The sequence below is a fragment of the Anopheles ziemanni genome, chromosome 2, assembly GCF_943734765.1.
Source record: "Anopheles ziemanni chromosome 2, idAnoZiCoDA_A2_x.2, whole genome shotgun sequence".
Lineage (NCBI taxonomy): Eukaryota > Metazoa > Arthropoda > Insecta > Diptera > Culicidae > Anopheles > Anopheles ziemanni.
This window is the reverse complement of record NC_080705.1, coordinates 31412775-31431951: the sequence shown is the minus strand read 5'-3', so window position 1 is coordinate 31431951 and position 19177 is coordinate 31412775. Positions and strand designations below refer to the sequence as shown.

The window sequence follows — 19177 nt, the reverse complement described above, 5'->3', positions numbered from 1 at the left end:
ATTGCTGCTCACTCTCGCTGCAGGAGTTTTTTTTCGAATTTTGCCGAAGCTAATCCGCACACTTCGTCTGCGCGTTAGCCGCGCCCGAAGAACGCGCAGACGACGTGTGCACACCCCTTTAGTCCGTACTGGCATCACTCGACAACTTCTGCCCCATTCGAGAGGATCGTCTTTACGGGGTGTGTGGAAAAGTGTGCTTTTTCGTGTCACAATTCGACCTTTTGCGGGAGAAGAAAGTTAAACATCGATCGATGTAAATTGCTGTACTTTTCGTTGGTCATTCAACTGTGGACTTTAGGAATTATTCGTCACATCTGACCGTACATCTGATGGAGCTAAAATTAGGTCGGCAGTTGTGAATTGGCTAACCAGTGCGTTTGGTGCGGTTCTGCTGTAGTGAAAACGCGTTGTGAAGACCGAGAATATACGCACCTAAAAACTCACGATACATCGGAGTGCAACGAACTGAAAAAAAGGTAGCTGGGAAAATAAATAGGCGAACTAGAACTTCCCCATTCCAACCATGGATAAGCAGCACGTGCTGAAGAACAACATGTAAGTGCTTTATTTGTGTGCTAGCGGTCGCATTCGTTCGACGGCAAAGTAGATTTTCTTTGACACGGCCACCGCATTCGTTCGTTTTTCCACCGTTTTCCCGAGGCGTCTCCATGTGAATACCTAATGGCATTGTAATGTTTTGAATCACGCTAGAAAGATGGTCGCAGTGTGCGCTGATTGTAGTAGTGCGATGGTTGTTTGTAAACGTTGTGCATTAGAATGGGTGAGGTCAGACTCACCACGCCGAGGTTATCTGTGCTTTAAATAAATTATATTGGTTTTTTTATTCAAAAGCGGCCGATCGATGAAATAATAAACCAAACTTTAACTGAAATAATATAAAATTTAAACCCGGCTTGAGCGTGTCGCACACTGTTCTTGCTTTGGGCGGTTAGTTTTTTGGTCGTATCAACTTGACCTACTTCGATTGTTTTGGCGCACGCAAGGCGCCGTAACTTGATTTCGTCTCTTCGAACATTTACGACCGGTTCTTGAGACAAACGCGAACGGAAAGACAACCGTCGACGCGTCGTGGCTTTCCAATCGACTTCGAGAGCCCGCAGGCATTGAACTCGCCACCAGTGCAAAGCCTTCCGTTGGCCACTTGGCAAACGCGAGCTATTTTTCATCACAAAATCTAATCGCTCGGCGGATTTGACCTTAAGTTGCACGGTCTTATCGATCGGTTTGAGATCAGCTCGAGGGACTTGCACCTCGTGTGCACAGAACGGGCAGTTCAAATGTTTGAAAGTTGTAAGAAATCGGGTGGTTCATGAACGTTTTGCAGGAAGCAATTCTACTCACGTTAATTATAAGAGACAATTGTCGCTTTTAAAGAGCAAAATCTCGTTAATCATTCACTGCAACAGGAACTCCTTGCCAATCAACTGTAGATAATTGGCTTGTGGATCCCAAACAATTAATCAATCCCACGTTTAGTATGATGTACAAATGTTTTGTATTTGCATGCACTGAACCATTTGGTTACCTTACCTTGTTCTGAGTGTGCAACACACGTTACCCTAATGGACATGGATGGAATCTTCTCGTAGCTCTTCGAATTGCATACCATCCTCAAGCAGAACAATCCACATTGGAGGAACTGAATTAATTAGTAGCCATGCTGGTGCAGCATAGGGTACATTACATAGCATTGCTTACCGTCGCTCCGTTGCCTAATGGTGTTTCAACCGGCAACACCTTGGCCTGTGGTCGGTAGAGCCTATAGCAATCCTTGGATGCGTTACGGTGCGTTAGTCCCGTGGCAACTGTTAGTGCAGGAGAGGAGAATCGGGTGGATCCGCGTGGTTGCCTCCGGGTTCTAGGAAATTGCGTACGTCTAGTGCCAAAGCCGCCCAAGCATCACGTAACCTAGCAACAAACGGACGTTGTTGACAAATGTCTAAGGCTAGTAGCAGTGAATAGTAGTAGAAGGCTGCCTGCAACCCCGGTGACAGCTGTCATTCATCTATCCATGGACAATATGGCTAACATGGCGGCAGATTTAAGATCGCCTAACACTACGGGAGAAGCTTTAGCCAGCGGTTCCATCGAATCTTTGAAAACAGCATGAATGGCGGGCAAAGTCGAACACTATGCACCGTAAAACGAGGCGTTCATCGTTCGAAGAGAAGGTTGTTCTCGGTGAGGTCAGCTTCGAGTTGCACCCTATCGCATCATAATCTAGGTTAAACGTTCTACCCAGACGTGCATCTGTCTAGGCAAGCTCTCGGTCGATCTTTCCCTTTTCCATGCAAACACACACACGTTCGAAATTGTGTTGGCTGCTCTTCTAATCGGCGTTGGGAGAAGTTTTTTTCCTTCGACCACTTTTGCGCGCTTTTCACGTACATTTTCCACTATGAGCATGATTGCGAGCCTACGTTTGCGCATAGCGTTGGAGCGCCCGCTATGTTTGCCCATAAAGTGTGTACGTTGGCACCGAAGTTGCACCGGGCGGCCTTCAAAACCACCACCTTCTAAAGGTATATGTTTGTTGTTCTTTTTTAAATTTTCTATCCCTGCTTCTACCTCCCCCCTCCGACACCTGCCCGTTCGACCGCGATCGGATCGGATCGGTCGCGAATTTGACCGTGTGCGGTAGAAACGGGTTAGAAAATGTTAACCCCCTGCCACTTTGCCTCAGTCTTCGATTTTCCTCCAACGGTTAACCAGTCCGCGGTGTGCAAGATCCGTCCCCCTCCCCGACCACATCGAACTACCCCCACTTGGGCAACCAACCATCGGAGCTGCATTCACGACTTGCCAAACCCAAAGCCAAGAGCGTAGAATCGGTGGTGCATCGTGTGTCGTGAACCTAGCTGATGAGAAGCCTCCGATGGAGTGGTTCACGTCCGGGGCAGAAAAGCGCGAAATGAGAAGAAAGAGGGGTGAAGCGACGTTGCGAAAGTGCGATCTTGCGGTAACGGTTCGACCCCCGGAGGATGGGGTAGACGTTAATATCCCTTCCCAACCCAACCTCGTTGGTACGTTTCCCCGCGAAGGTTGCCCCCCGGGGCTGGACACCTAACCGTACAACCGGTGTAAACTTAAACTTGGTCCCTCCACCGGCCACCCTAGGTGCTCCATGCCCGATGTTTTCGTCCTCTCCGGAATTCCCTGCCGAAGCCGTTGGCAAAAGAGGGCTTGCGAAAAAACCGCGTGCGCCACTAACATTACGACTTACGGTTGGGAACGGGTTCTTCAAGCGAGTGAGAGATCGTTACCCTTGGGTTTTGACGGCATCGTTTCGTAATCGAACGAAGCGCCCGGCTCTGTTCCGCTAATAGACGCTCTAGCGAAACTTTGGAGACACCAGCTCGCTTGGTGTTGGCTAAGAAAGTAGCTCTTTGCTAGACCTGGCGAAAAAATTGGCACTTTAGAGATTAGAGCTTCTTTATTTTGCATTTCGAATCATAATTTATTCAAAAATAACGTAGTTCATTACCTTCCGATATTTCCATATCACAGTATATACTTCAGATGCTTAAAATTGATAAGATGAAACCTTAACACAGCCAGATTCTTTCATTTTGTAGCCCATATAAACAATTCCTAAAATCATATATCAAAAGATTTCAATTGCATATCCTTCTATGAACTACGCACTTAACACCAAGTAGAACCGTTGCCGAATAGACTGCGGCTATCTTCTAGCACCCATGAAGTAGGTCAAAAAGGCACGATAGTGCTAATGGAGCCAACCTCAAGCGTTCTAGGATTTCTTTGGCTCTAACGTTGCGCACAAAGCGGAACGCGCCGAACTCCCGGAAGTGGACACCCATCGAGGGATGGTTTGAAGGAGATCGTGTTAGTTACAACTGTCAACTCCGCTTGTCTGGGTCTCCCCCTGTTCCGAGATATTCCACCCTCTTGAGAGTGTTTATTCCACAGCTTAGAGCTCTCGGTGATCCGCGCGATCAGTGGTGGTGGTTAGTACACAAACGTACACACTGCTCCGGCTCCAATATGGGGGTAGTTCAAGTGGGAACATCATGCTGATAACGCGTGCAGTATACAGGGCACAGTGCAGGGCAACCACACTTGAAGCTGCAGCCCTTCAGAGGGCTGATAAAAAGGCAACCCCTCGGGGCGTCTTTGTGCTGCTGGTTTCGCTTTGTGTTCGGGCTTCGAGCTGACGTCAAAACTTTTCAAGTGTGCTGATTTACATATTGACCTCAGAGCACTCGAACGCGAACTGAAGTTGAGCGGGTTTGAGCTAGGTTTAAAGAGCAGTACAGTGCTGTGAGTAACTACTGACAATGTTTTACTACAGCGATTTACCCCAGATGTTCGCGAAAACGGGAAATACTAGATAAGCGGTATGATTAACATGTTCCAATAACAGACACTCTGGCTTATATGTTATAGCTTTCTCGCGATTTTAATGAAGGATTTTCCTACTCATATCATGATTTTAAATTAGAATCAAATTTGGAATAAAATGAGAAAACATAGCACAGACTTCCGCAACTCGCGTTGTGCACTCCATCATCTACTTAACGTCTACTTAGCTCGTTCGACAGTTGTGCACACACAGACTCTTTTTATTTGCTTTTAATTGTATCTCATTAACGCCTGGGTCAAGGAAAGGCATGTTTGAAAGACTTTACGAGATTCCGTGTCTATCGATTGCTTGCGAGACTACGTAACACAAGCAACAAATACGTGTGTACAGCGATTTCTCTATATCTGAGATTGATGTTGTGGTAAAGAGTCTGTTATCAATCCGCTCAAAGTTCGGTCCCTTTTTCGGGCTCACCTACGTCACAGTCTGGAAGGGGTGTTGTGTGGGCCTTCGCAGCCCTAGGTGACAGACTTTCATGGCTTATCGGTTCTGTTCTTTTTTCAAGGGCTTCATTGTCAACCGATTTGGTGTTTAAACCCCGGAGTGCCTTGCTACCAGCTGATAAGATTTTGGTTCGTCAATCACTTAAAAAATACAATAAATTAACCTGATGTTCTTGTTTACTTGCAAAATGTATATATTCAAGACGTTCTATTCTATCTTTGCCTCGGTGGCAACTGGTCGGCGTGGAGTTGTTTAAAACGACACAACGGTAAACTCCACGCAGTGTTACCTCACAAACATCAACCTTTGCCCATTAGTCGATCCAACTCGTGGATGTGTTATTTACACGCCATTTGTTTCCAAAATATTTACGTCCCCCCGGAGGTGACGGTGCGGCCAGATAACACGGACTGTTTCAAGGCTGTTCCGCATCGCTGGGAGGCTATGCGGCCGGGCGAAGTTGAAGAAACGAAACGAAAAGGCGAAAGTTTAATTAGTTTCATCGTCGAATCGGTGTTGCTTTGGACGAGATTTATCTTAAGCTGCCTCACCGATCAAATCACGTTCTGTCAAATGAGCAAGCATTTGTTTTTAAGCGTTCGAGTCCGAAATAGCTGTACTTCGCGATAGGAATTCAAATGAGCGGACGGAAACTGCCGTCAATCGTTAGCTAAGCAGCGAGTCCGGGGCCTCACCAAGTTCCATCGCTTATCAGTGTAAAGTCCACTCGAACTCCAAAGTCCAAATCGCTACTGGCTTGATGAGGGTGGAGGTAGGAATCGGCTTGTAGAACCGCCGTCACCCGAGAGTGTCATGCGTCTCATTCCGGGAGGGTCGTCGATGTTTGGACGATTGGACAGTGGCAGGCGGTGTCCGATAAGGATTCTTGTGCACACTTGCATTGGTGGATTGATCGTTGGGAATCAAATCTATTTTCCTCTTGTGCAGTCCAAACAATGTGTCTCTCGTAAAGGGTCGGTTTGTTTTGGGACGGACAGGCGGGCGGTACACGCCATGGAACCACTGGGTTAAGTTCATTCGCTTGTGTTGAATCCAACCATATGGGTTTCAGCGAAAGATTACGTCAACCTTACGCAACACAATTGGTATCCGGTGGCGCTAAGGAGTGACGTTCGTTGTTCTTCTTGCCTTTTTTCTGGACTACGCCCTTTTCAGGCAACTGTTGTATCTAAAAAGAACTTTCATTATTTGCATTGCAATTGTTTCCAGGAAATCAAATCCACTAAACTACGTAATCGGTTAAAATAAAAAAATGATTTCAAAAAAAATATATCGGAAGCAATCAACTCCAGCAATCAACAAAATCCAACTGAGCAAACGTGAAATTTGATTTGCCTTGCCTCTGCTGCTCGGATTGAGCAAATATTTACTTACTGGCACCGGCACCAGTAATCTCCTTTGAAGGTGAATCATCGTTAAAAGCACGATGTTCAGCTCGATATCCACCCAGAGTTCGCTTCGTTCCCCCGTCGAATTCGCCATAAGATGTAGACAGATGATGAGGCACATTTTTCAAATGGTAAAAACATGTAATACGTCATCTTTGTTCGTATTTTTTATCGTGCGTTTGCTAGAACTCGATCGACGGTCAGATTTATTAGACATCAAATGGAAAATTTTAACAATTTCGACACTTGAAAACACCTGCGCTACAAAAACGTTGGAACAAACTATAACAAAACTAATGTAGGAATTAACTAGATGAGTTGTGTTCATTGGAACACTTGTTTAATATTTCAAACCAAATTCGTCACCAGAATATTGTTTTAAAATAAAAAAAACCCAATATTGTTTTGTCTCCAGATTCTGGCAATAACAAAAAATATTTGAAAAGTTTTGGAAAAATTATCTAAAACATTATTAGTAAAATCTAAATAATTTGCTGACAGTTTGATCTATTTTATTGAGTTTAAATTTTCATTCCCGAAAAGAGTATCCGTTAGTTCGTTCATTTGATGTTTCCCTTTTGGTGCAAATAATTGCAGCGACTTTGACCCCGTTTAACCGGTACTGTAAGCCATAAAAAGTGAAAAAAAAATCAGACAATCACACACACACACTCACCAGAAGTGTAACAACTGCACGGTGCATCTCTTCAAGCGAGCGATAAATGAAACGATCGACTCTTCAGTCAGACAAACTGTGGTTTGTGTATTTGTACGTTTGTTGAACCAACCCACATTTTGTTGCTATGAAGGAGAGAATCAATGCTGTTGGAATCCATTGTATTTTCATTGCACATAAACTGATGTTTACAGATACTTTTTTTTAACGGCTGCAAATTTTAGAACGATCTGTTGGAACATCAGTAACAAATTGAATCCAAAAGATGTTGTATAATTACACGTTCTCGTTTTTCACTCCATTCATTCCGTTATTGATTTTGTGTAATGGACCACATAATCATTTTCGTCAACCTTTGGAAGCCTTTATCAGGATCGTTGGGACGAAACGAGTTTGTGCCACGATAATCTGATAAACGAAATCACTTTTCCTAGGCGCACATTCTTTTTCCATTATCAAAAAGACTCAAGCGCACTTGAATGAAACAGATAGATTCTCTATTTTGCTGCCTTCTTCCTTCCCTAATCAACTGCATTTGCACAGCACACGTGCAGTCTGCTGCACTTGTTGCACACCCGCTCGTATGCAAGTTGCGGTTGCACGCAATACGCGGAACAAAGAATGGAACGCGAGCGAAGCGTTGTGTGCGTGTGTTTCCGTTTGCAAAGAAAAGCCCGTCGAAGCGGGTGGTAAATAGGGAAGGGAAAGGGCCACACGCATACCTGGCTGCTTTGGTGGCGGTTTCTAGAAAAACGCGGTTTAATGCGTGTGGTGTTACGCTGCACAACGCCGGTGTTAGTGCACCAACCCCTACGGATGGTGGGGCCGTGGCGAGATCATGCGCCCCCGGGGGGAGGGTTGCATACAGCGGACACACAACACACAAACACACCGACGTCCCACGGTATATCGATCGCGGGGTTCGCGCGCTACGCGCCCTCGTATCGGATTGCGTTCGAGTCAGTCGTTCTTTGGTCGCCAACCGCGGCAGAGCAGCAAGCAGTTTTACGCATTCTTTCCTGGCCGTGCGTGCGTGTGACAAACACCACGCAACAGTGATAGGAAGAACAGCAAAGAAAACCCCACTCCACCCCACCAACAGACCCCCGGCTGGGTCGTTCAGGGTCGTTCGGAGGCGGAGGATTTGGATAAGCGAAAGGAGAAGCGAAGCTTTCGAAAGGGGTCGTGTCACGAGAAAAGTACACGCCTGCGTGAATCACCAGCTCGCCGTGCGCGAGAGTGTAGTGAAAGGAGGGCCTGCTCGGATTACCAGGAAGTGTACGGAAACGTGTTCGAAGTGCCTTCGTCCAAGTAACCGACGCTTTTTTCCCCCACACGTTTCCGGAAGCGTTTGTGCCAACAACTAAAACCCAGCATGATGGATGCTGTGCTGTAACTGCTCGAAGGGAGAAAATAGCAAAAACGGAAGAGTGAAAGTGCGCATTTACTACTCCCCTTGTCAGTCCGGCTTTCTCAGCTTCCGCGTCCTTCAGCAGTGTGGCGCTGCCAGCGACTTGTTTTCCAACCAACCCGAGTGTTTGTTGTGTGTGCAGGTCGAACGAAAGTGCATTCGCACTGCGACGTAAAAACTGCAATCGGGAAGATCTGTTCGATAGCAAACGCCTTTCTTTTCATGACGCCAATGCCTGTTATGTAGTGCGAGCGAACGGCTAGATCAAAACAAAACACAAACATCAAGTGACAGGAAAACGCCATCTTGGCATTGCCTTCTTGGAGCGAAGATAAAGCGAGACGCCGTGTTCTCAGCTCCGAGCAAGTGAGATAGCGAGTGGGTTCGTGTGATCAACAAAGAAGATCGCGGGGTTGAAATCTTGTAGTCAAAACAGGGGTGTTAGAAATCGGTGGATAACGAACGAATTTCACGGTGGACCATAGAGTGTATCAAACAGAATTGCAACCATGACGGAAACGATCGAAATCGCCGGTGGCAGCTCCAGCGTCACTAACAATTTGCTCGATGATAACAACAGGAAGAATGGCTCCGTCCGGGTGCAGATCGTCCCGTCGCAGCCGAAGACGCTCTCCCATCTGCCGGCCCGGCCGCCGGTCGACCTGGCCTTCCACAATCTCACCTACCGGGTCAAGGAAGGGCGCCGCAACAGTAAGTATCACCTTTTTTCTCTCCTTCTTTTCTCACACTTTGTTCGGAACGTGTACACGATCGCCACTTCCTGCTACGTGGTATCGTGATTTCTTTAGGGCCATCTTTATTCTACCCCACGATCGTACGTACCTTGAATATATACCCTCCCTTGTTTCTACCGCGTTGGGTGGATCTTTACCATCTTACGGAGTTGGGCGTTGTGCGAACGGAACAATGCATCCACAAACACCCAACCGGCGCCCAACGTGATGGCGTCGACTTTGTTATCGATCAATAGAACCCCCGGCCTCGTGTAACTGCGAGACAAGGAAATACGCCGCGAGCCGGCCGTTTTCGAGACAGGTTTTCTTGTTCACCGGCAAGACCAGTTGGCAGCGATTTTAGCGTGCACATCCGATTATACGAAGTCGATCACATTTCGCGTGGGGAACGTGACGAGGCGGACGAGGGGACCCGATGGCGGTGGTTTGTTTTTTGTTGTCTAGGCAGCAACTTATTTGCATCGATCGGGAAATTTGTGTCACCGACGAAGCAATTGTTTGTAAATCCCCGGGCTTGCAATGTAAAGCAAAAACCGTCTTTGTATTCGCGATTACATTCATTGATGTTAACTATAAATTAAAATATTTATCTTCGAAACAAATACATTAGAAAAAGGTAGAGTAATGGTAGCCAATTCGCGATATTTATATTATTTTTGTATAATATAGATCCGATCTCTTTTAACATACAAACAAATCCACGGTGTGTTCAGCAGCTAAAAATTGAAAGAAAGAGGATAGTTGTTTAAACTTATCAACGAATTTATTGGATCGATAAATAGTATCAAACGAAAAATAATAAATAAAATCAAAAGGCGTTTGATCTTTTTCCTCACGTCTTCTATCGATTGTGCTGCAAAAACTATGTTTTGCACAGTTTTGTTGAAAGTATTGCATGGTTTGACCTCGTAAATGTTGAATTTGAAAGAAGTGCTATTATGGAACTAGTTTTTCAACTGGTAAATTATTTAAAAACTGGCCAATTCACTGAAGAATTAATATTCTTTGAATTAATATTTTCTAACTATGTAAAATAGTGAGGAAATGTATAAATTTTCCAATTTTAATCGCATGGCTCATTATGCTCCTAATGACCCTATATCGAGCCGGAAATAAAACTGTGAATTAAATTCAATCTGTCCTTCGACTTGAGGCCTTGCTTATCACTTTCCGAGTGGAAATTTGTCACCGCTCTGGATTAGCCATTAATTCGGCCGGAAAGGAGTCGTTTTGATAAAGATTTTTGTCAGGCAACATTCGTCGACAGGCCTTCAATAGTGAAGGTTTTTCGACATTGTAAGATAAGGAATGGTATGCAACCCACACGCGCCACCATTCGAGATGTTTTTTCCTAAAACGAATCGTTCGAAGTGAAGGGAAAATAAAAAACGAAAAGATTTTCAGTTCCCAGGAATGCTGCTTGAAGGGTATATACATGTTTTCGGTTGTTTCATACATTTTGCATTGCATTGTTTCGTGCCACTCCAATGTCACGCCTTCCTTCATTGAATGTCGGCTGCCCTTTTACCTTTTACTGCCCTTCATGGGGCGGCATTTTTGCTGCAAATAATAGCAAACAAATATTAGTAATGATATCAAACCTGACCTTACGGGAACCGATCACCTCGCCTTGGCTATTATATCCTTCGCTCGGTACGATCGCTTTTGTGAGGCGAAGACACGTGATCGAATTGTCGCAAGCCATCCGACCCGCCCGGAAGGCGGATAATTAATATACGGGGAGTCCTGGTCACGTGCATTCGGGGTCAGAAATAGCAGAAAATTCCCAACAGGGAGTCCCACACACCGCTCGTGCCAATGCGTCAGTGATTTTATCAATCCGACGGGTACCGGTTTTGCCCCCGTTTCTCCTGTCGCATGTCGACCAGTGCCAGTGTCACAAAGCCATGTGCCTCCAATTAATTACAGCTTCAGCTTTCCTTCAACTAACAACCTGCGTCGTCGTAAGACGCCCTGTTGATGGCGAGCGACCTTTGCAATGCTGTTAATAGCCGCTGGACGTTTACCAAACGTCTAAGACTTTTTTTCCTTTCTCATGATCATTAGTAGAATGTGTGTGTAATTATGTGGATAGGAGGGCAAAAAATACTGGTAGCGAGAGGAGAGAAGAATTCGAACTAAAACCTCCAAAACAGCAGAAGATGAAAAGACTTTAAACTATCACAAAAAACACAATCCAAGCAGGTGCACTTAAGTAGCGTTTTTTGTGCTAAAAGTAATTTATAAAGGAGTTAAGAGATGTGTCTTAACTCCATTTGCTATTAAAGACACGGGATGTCATGCAAGAGATAAACAAACTTGGCATTAGGTTAACTTCCAGCGTAAGTTTTTAATTATTTTTGAATGGAGAGAAAAAAAGAGCAGATCAAACTCAACCTCTATAATAGTTGTTTGCGTATTCAACATGGTGGGAAATTATCTCAGAATCTCCCGCACTCACAGTGTGCGCGTAACAATAGTCCTTGTGCGTCAGCAAATGCCATTTTCGTGGGGGTGATTTTAAAATCCAATTTTCAGTTCTTTCCCGCACGAGGCACGGGACCTAGATTTGCAGTCCGATAAAGGTTGTGATTTTCCTTTTACCTTGCGGGGGTTGATATCGCCTCAATGCAATATTCATGAGGCGGGCCAAGGATCCACCCTTCGGGGGTCGATTTCACCCAAGCAAAACCCGTCCGTGCTTCGGCGGAAACAACGATATGCGTGTTTCTTATTCATTTTGCTCACCACCTCACGGAGTATGATTCATTGCTCGAGAGGGATCGTACATTACTAAGCACTTCGATGGTGTTTTTCTTTGTGATCACTTACTCGATCGGACGAACCGCTCGTAACACATCAAGAATGGATGAGTAATCTGTTTGTCCATAGGGTTTTCTGTGAAAAGAAACCATTTCTTTATACAACGGCACAAATGGAAGAAAGTACGTTCCAAGTCACCTAACCGTTAAAGATTGATTAAGTTAGACCATATAGAAATCCCATTTACCTTTTTTACATTTGAGTGGTCTCAAAGTCGTTCATGAAACCTTCCCTTCTGCTGCTATGCGAAACGAAGATAACAAGTTCAATTTTGTACCCGATTATCTTTGGCACCGTAATTGGACTCCGCTTGCAGTTGTTTGATACCTTTGTCGCTCATGCATCACAAGCTATCGGTTTTCGATAAGACCGATGTGACGTTATATTCACGTCATTATTTGTTTTACGTTTGCGGGGAATGAAAAAGTTTACCCTTTGGATAAAAATAACTCAAAGACCGCGTTTAACCCTGATAATAATCCCTCTGGATAACCCCAAACTGATAACCGATGGTAGAAAAAATCAATATTAATGACCCCGTGTCGGTAATGATGATGTTGATAGCGTGGCGAGTCGAAAATCGTTCACGCAAGGTTAATACATTTTTAATAGTCGAGAGAAAAAACCGTATCACAAGATCTCAGATGAAATGTGCTACGCACCGTCATGATGGTGGATAAACTTCGGGTAATTGTTGCTACCCTGCGGTTCCGGTTTTGGATCAATCAAAACCACAGGCCACCGGGGCAGTATAGACAGTATACACGTGTGTACTTTTTTAACGTGCTTCGTTCATTATAGACGTTCGATTGTAGATAAAACTAATTGCCCTAGTTACATCATTTACAGGGATGACTAGGTATTAGTTCCCCGCCGGTTGGGACTTTTTACAAGACAGGTGTTGTTATGAATGGGAAACGGCTCGGAAAGTACAACCCCGGAGAATTTATTTAATAATTACTGCTGGTCAGAGAACATCGTTTCGAAGATTTCCAACGCGGATACGGATTGTATATCAATAGCATCGACATGCCATGGCAGATTGCTGAGAAACGGGGAGTCGATAACCGGTAATCATCCGAACCAGGGTTCGGCACACGATACTTAAAAAAGGGCCAAATGTTGGAACAGAGTCACATACCGTGGGACAAATACCTCAAACGATGTATTAATGTTTTAAAATTGATGCTAAACCATTTTCAAATGGAGTATCAATTATCGAATCCAGAAATAACATAAAGAAAAATTTAAATATTGGAAAGTGTATCACTTAACCATGAATTTTGATATTTATTATCATTGAATTATTTTTATCATTCATTTATTATTATCATTTGCCGACCCCTGATCCAAAACAATCGTCAAAACATGAAAAAACGCAACGTTTAAGGCACACATGTCGTTTTATTTTTAATATTCTGGTTTTCATATCTTGCTATTCTGTGGCGAATATTATCACTTTACGTCCAGAGAACATATAAAATCTCTTGTGATATGTACAATGACCTATCCTCTAGAAACGACAAGCCTTTGTTCGAATTGTATCCAACGCATTCGAGGCGGCAAGTTACGTCAACCTTGAACCGTACCGGGTACATTTTCCGGGAAATCCCACTCTTCGTAGGCCTGTTCTTCGCTTGTTATCTCAGGTGGGGTTAAGTCTAGCTTAAGTAGCTTAATCGGGCCCCGTGTAGCCGACGACGAATATCTTCGGAGCCGGCGACGATGTATGTCATTGTCAGCATTCCGGTTTTTCGACTCTACGCAGCTCCATCTAACGAACGCAAAAACCGGTTCCACCGTCCCGGGGCAATGATGGTTGCCAAAATCAAACATTTCCAGCGTTCCAAGCGATCCAGACCCTTCTCCCCTCTCTCCATAATGTGAATATGACCTTCTGAGTGTTGGCGTGGTTGATAGTTTGGCCGTTGCCGCTTCGCGGCTATCTTCTTGTTTCCGACAACCTGTTCCTTTGGGGGGGTGAGATATTTTACTTTTTAATAAGCGATCGAGCAGCGGTCACCGGAATTGACCTTGCCGATGCCTTGTCTCAAAGCAACAGATGTGGTTTTATGGCGCTTCTGAATTTGATAAACGAATGAACGGCGGGCCCTTGCTAGCCAAATACGTCACGGTATGTATACGCTGAAGACGATGATGAATGTGATCAAGCTATGAGCGCGGCGACAGTTGAAGCCAGATATAATAAATACTGGCAAGGTTGGTACGTAAGTTGTTTGTGCTCCTTCCTTCAGTTCTCTACATTTGGCGCAAAGAACACAGTAATCCGCCCGAGAAGAAGGCGTATTTCGTCGATGTGGCGCCAGTTGCCGACGGTGTTCGCAAATCTGGGCCAGTGTTCACGAATCATCTGATCCAACAGTCGTAGGAACACACAAACACGGCACCCTCGAATGCCTTTGCCACAATCGAATTTCGTGGGGAAACAATCGAACTGATAAACGGTTGATAAAGGTAGAAAATCTTTTCTTCCTTCATCGGCTGTGCAACCGAAGAAACGACGATACCCTCATTCGAACTTTTTGAACCGATAATCGAATGATCAATACTACTGCAATTATTAATGTGGGAAATTTTATGGAACGTGGCCGTTTGTGCATCACGTCTCGCATTACGTCTTGACATGGAAAGGGTAGCCCCGGTTCAGACTCAATGCCCTCGATGGTGTATTCCATGTAGTTTGGTTAGATGTTTTGTTATTTGATCTGGATTTTACTAAAAAGAAAATTAGATTAGAAAATGCAGTCACAAATTTTATATTTTATGATTGCAACTTGCATCGATTGCATACTTTCAATCTTTTTTGAATTGTTACTGGGCTAAAAATTACAGAAGTCTGTCAACAGCCAAGAAGAACGCGTCGAGCACGGACTACGATCGAAAAATATACGTTCGAATCGAATTGTCAAAGGTCACTCAAGTGAAAAAGCGCGGGAAAAATTTCACTCATCTCCCCTTAAATATGTTCATTTTACCTGCCATTTTGAATGTGAACGAAATGAGCTCTTTGGGCAAATCCGTTCGTTCCCGTTTGTATGGGAAGAAATCCGCGAGGTTTTAAGCCGCGGATTCTCAACGAATTCGAAAATTTCAGGGTTCTTATTTAAAAAAAGAGTGTTAATCGCTTTTCTGGGGATCCTATTTGTAGTTTTTATGAATTAATTATCTTATTGTGTAATTATTGAAATGATTACCAACGACTTCGTTTGAAAAGAAACAATCATCCATTACATTGAAACACTTCAACGCCTTAGGTATAAACGAAGTTGGAGGCTTCAAAGGAACCTTTGAACATGTAAGGTATAAACGAACAGAGTTCATTTTTCTCCGACCGTCAAACGGATTTTATCCGGTCGTAGTCCGTGCTCTACCCGGAAGTGTTGGCTTCAGTGATTTACTTTAACTGAAATCCAACGCACAAAAATATAATCGCAAATAATTAGATGTATCATGAAAATGTTCCTTCAATTAAGAATGTTTTCGCAGGAATTGCTTTGAGTAGCTGAAAATCCCAAATGAAAAAGAAATGCACACAACTTAACCGAGCAGGAAATAAAACTTGCCCCTACGACACCCTCGACATGCTATTGAGATTGAGATTGAAGGAGCATTTAACAGTTATCAAATTTTTCTATCGTTTGAAATGGGCTTCGATTTTTGATTCCCGTTGCTTTGTAAGTCCATACTTGAAATAAATCACAAGCCGGGCGAAACCCCGAAGGTGTAAATTAAATCTTTAAACTATTCCGTCCGCCCCGCATCGGTGACCTTCCGTGAGGATCAATTAAACGTCCTCCGTACGTCCGTCAGTTGCAAGTATTCATTATTGGACGGTAGAAAAGGCCAATCATTCCCGCGAGCTGTGTAACCATATCGAACACTTGCACCGACGAAGCGATTCAGTCTTTGTCCTCCCCATCTCCAACTTGCCGTTGTTACTTACCCGGCACCATAACCTGATGGCCTTTTGCGGTAGTTTGAAGACGGAGGGAATTAATCGTGGAATTAATTGCCATGTTCGAGCAGGTGACTGAGAGCGACATCCTATGTGGTGTGAGTCGTTGGAACTATGTTTATGGCGAAATGGAAAATAATTATTTCGAAACCTGATTCTCAAGCTCAGTTCCACTTACTAATCAATATTTTTTTATCGCTTTTCTTCTTCCTCCTAATTCTCTAGATGTGAAGACCATCCTGAAGGAGGTAAGCGGCAAACTGCGCTCTGGAGAGCTGACTGCCATTATGGGACCGTCGGGAGCTGGCAAGAGTACGCTGTTGAACATTCTTTCCGGATACAAGTAAGTAATCAAAGCATTAAACTTATTTTGGATGGATTTTAACTATTTGTTATCTTTTAAGGACGACCAACATCGATGGATCGATTACGATGAACGAAAAGGAGCGCAACCTGAGCCAGTTCCGCAAGCTTTCCGCGTATATCATGCAAGATAACCAGCTTCACGCCAACCTGACTGTGGAGGAGGCGATGAATGTGGCGGCCAGCCTCAAACTGAGCCAGACGGTCGAGAAGAGTCAGAAGCAGCATGTGGTAGGTGATCGTGTAAACTTTTCCTGTTGCCCATACAGTTTGATTCAGCTCTTCTCGTTCGTTACAGATCAAAGAAATTTTGGAAACACTCGGCCTGGAGGAACATCGGCCCACGCTGACACGTAATCTGTCCGGTGGACAGCAGAAGCGCCTCTCGATCGCTCTCGAGCTGGTCAACAATCCACCGATCATGTTCTTCGACGAGCCCACCTCCGGTCTGGACAGCTCGACCTGCTTCCAGTGCGTGAGCCTGCTGAAGTTCTTGGCACGTGGTGGTCGCACGATCATCTGCACCATCCACCAGCCGTCGGCCCGGCTGTTCGAGATGTTCGACCAGCTGTACACGCTGGCCGATGGGCAGTGCGTGTACCAGGGTAGCACCCGGCAGCTGGTGCCGTTCCTTGGCACGCTCGATCTCGAGTGTCCCTCGTACCACAATCCGGCCAGCTACGTGATCGAGGTGTCGTGCGGCGAGCACGGTGATCACACGCGCAAACTGGTTAACGCGATCGAGAATGGCAAGAAGGACATCCGGACGGAGCTGGACTTCCCGGCGCAGAAGAACAAGAAGAACGAGAACGCGGCCAACGGAAACGCAAACCTGAAGGTGAACTACGAGCGCATGAACGGCGGTGCGAACAAGTACGCGGACAATCTGAACCTCGGCGGCAACGGGCTGCTGCCACCGTCGATGGTGAACGATATCGCGAAGGAAACGGAAACGATCAAGATTGCGGTCGAACCGGAAAAGGAGCCGGAGGTGAGCAGTGCGCTGCTGCCCTCGGTAGGTTCGGTGGACAGTGATCATTCGCCGAAGCGCTACCCGACCTCCGAGTTCCACCAGTTCTGGGTGGTTCTGAAGCGAACGCTGCTCTTCAGCAGACGCGATTGGGTAAGTTGGTCATATAGCCGAATTCGCTAACTTTTGCTTGTATCGCATCCATGTTGGAATAACGCATCGATTTTTACATATACCGTACTTTACATATACCATGTAATATATACCGCTAATGAAGAGAGCACTTAGTTTTCGAAGATAAAAGGCGGCGAATTACCTTTATTGTAGCTCTCTTCATCAAAAACCGTGCAAACTGTATTTCTGTATCCTTTACTGTAATTACAAAAATAATGCGCTAGAAGCAATCAAAGTTGCCTTAGAGAAACAACTGATCCTCTGTGTCAAAGATACGCTTTAGAGCCAAAATTGCAACACTATTTCAAGAAAAAAAAAAATGCTGATAACGCCTTTATCGAAGAGAAGTTAAAGCGGTGACGATCAACATATTAACGATTTGGTTCTCTTATCTCTCAACAGACTCTTATGTACTTGCGTTTGTTTGCTCACATCCTGGTCGGTTTCCTGATCGGCACGCTGTACTACGATATCGGTAACGATGGTGCTAAGGTGCTTAGTAACCTTGGTTTCCTGTTCTTCAACATGCTGTTCCTGATGTACACGTCCATGACAATTACGATTCTATCATGTAAGTTGGGGCAATGATGGGCACCTTCTTGTTAAAAGTAGGATCAATCTGTATCTGTTCGTTCTCACCGATTTCAGTCCCACTGGAGATGCCGGTATTATTGAAGGAAAATTTCAATCGATGGTACTCGCTGCGATCGTACTATCTTGCCATCACCGTCTCGGATATACCATTCCAAGTAAGTATCACTTTATCGGGGAATAGAAGAGCAATTCTTACATCGTCCCATTTGTTTCCCTTCTTTCAGACCATCTTCTGCGTGCTGTACGTTTCGATCGTGTACTACTTCACATCGCAGCCACTCGAGTGGTTCCGGTTCGCCATGTTCCTGGGCTCCTGCCTGCTCATCTCGTTCGTGGCGCAGAGCGTCGGGCTGGTGGTCGGTGCCGCGATGAACGTCCAGAACGGTGTCTTCCTGGCGCCGGTCATGTCCGTACCATTCCTGCTGTTCTCCGGCTTCTTCGTGTCGTTCGACGCCATTCCAATCTACCTGCGGTGGATCACCTATCTCTCCTACATTCGCTACGGTTTCGAGGGTACCGCTCTGGCCACCTACTCGTACGGCCGCGAGAAGCTCAAGTGTCACCAGGTGTATTGCCACTTCAAATCCCCATCCACCACGCTGGAGGAGCTCGACATGCTGGACGCCAACTTCACGCTCGACATCGTGGCGTTGATCATCATCTTTGTTGTGCTGCGAGTCGCGGCCTTCCTGTTCCTGCGCTGGAAGCTGAAGACTACCCGATAAGCATGTGACGTTGTTTCGACGATTTTAAAATTTGAGCTGATGAAGAGTTGTTGCTCGTTCCATCAAACTCCGATACCATCGTAGCGTAAGCCAAAGTAGCATGTAATGTTTTCAGAATGTTTTTTTGTAACTGTACCAAAAAAAAAGCAACAGAAAAGCAAACGAAAAATTGAAGGCGAGAACAAACAGTGTGATGATGGTCGCCAGACCTGAAAGTGAAGAATAGCTACTCTAGAGGAGGTTATTTTAACGACTTGACACACCGAACGTAAAGAAACATATCAATCCCGCAGTGCCAGATCCCATACATTTCAAACCATTTGCCAATTTTTGAAATTTTCAAATCAAAAACGTGGAAAAAGCAGCTCGAAACAAGCGTGCCTTTTTGGGTGGCACTCGGTGCGAAGGAGCTTTCTTATGACGTAGATAAGTACTTTCTCTTTCTCTAGCAA

At 45.0% G+C, this 19177-nt stretch overlaps 1 protein-coding gene across 2 annotated transcripts; it reads left to right on the top strand.

The window, feature by feature from the left end:
* The first annotated feature begins 181 nt into the window (after positions 1–181).
* Positions 182–18970, top strand: LOC131281615 (ATP-binding cassette sub-family G member 4-like). Of its 2 annotated transcripts, XM_058310958.1 has the most exons (8): positions 182–555; positions 8926–9056; positions 16125–16242; positions 16304–16493; positions 16561–17385; positions 17809–17977; positions 18055–18155; positions 18225–18970. In XM_058310958.1, exons 1-8 carry the CDS (start codon positions 524–526, stop codon positions 18723–18725), a joined length of 2067 nt encoding a protein of 688 aa, XP_058166941.1. In that variant the 5' UTR covers positions 182–523; the 3' UTR covers positions 18726–18970. The 2 variants fall into 2 exon arrangements, with proteins under 2 accessions (XP_058166941.1, XP_058166940.1); XM_058310957.1 differs by lacking the exon at positions 182–555 and having other exon boundaries at positions 8855–9056.
* Positions 18971–19177: the final 207 nt, after the last annotated feature.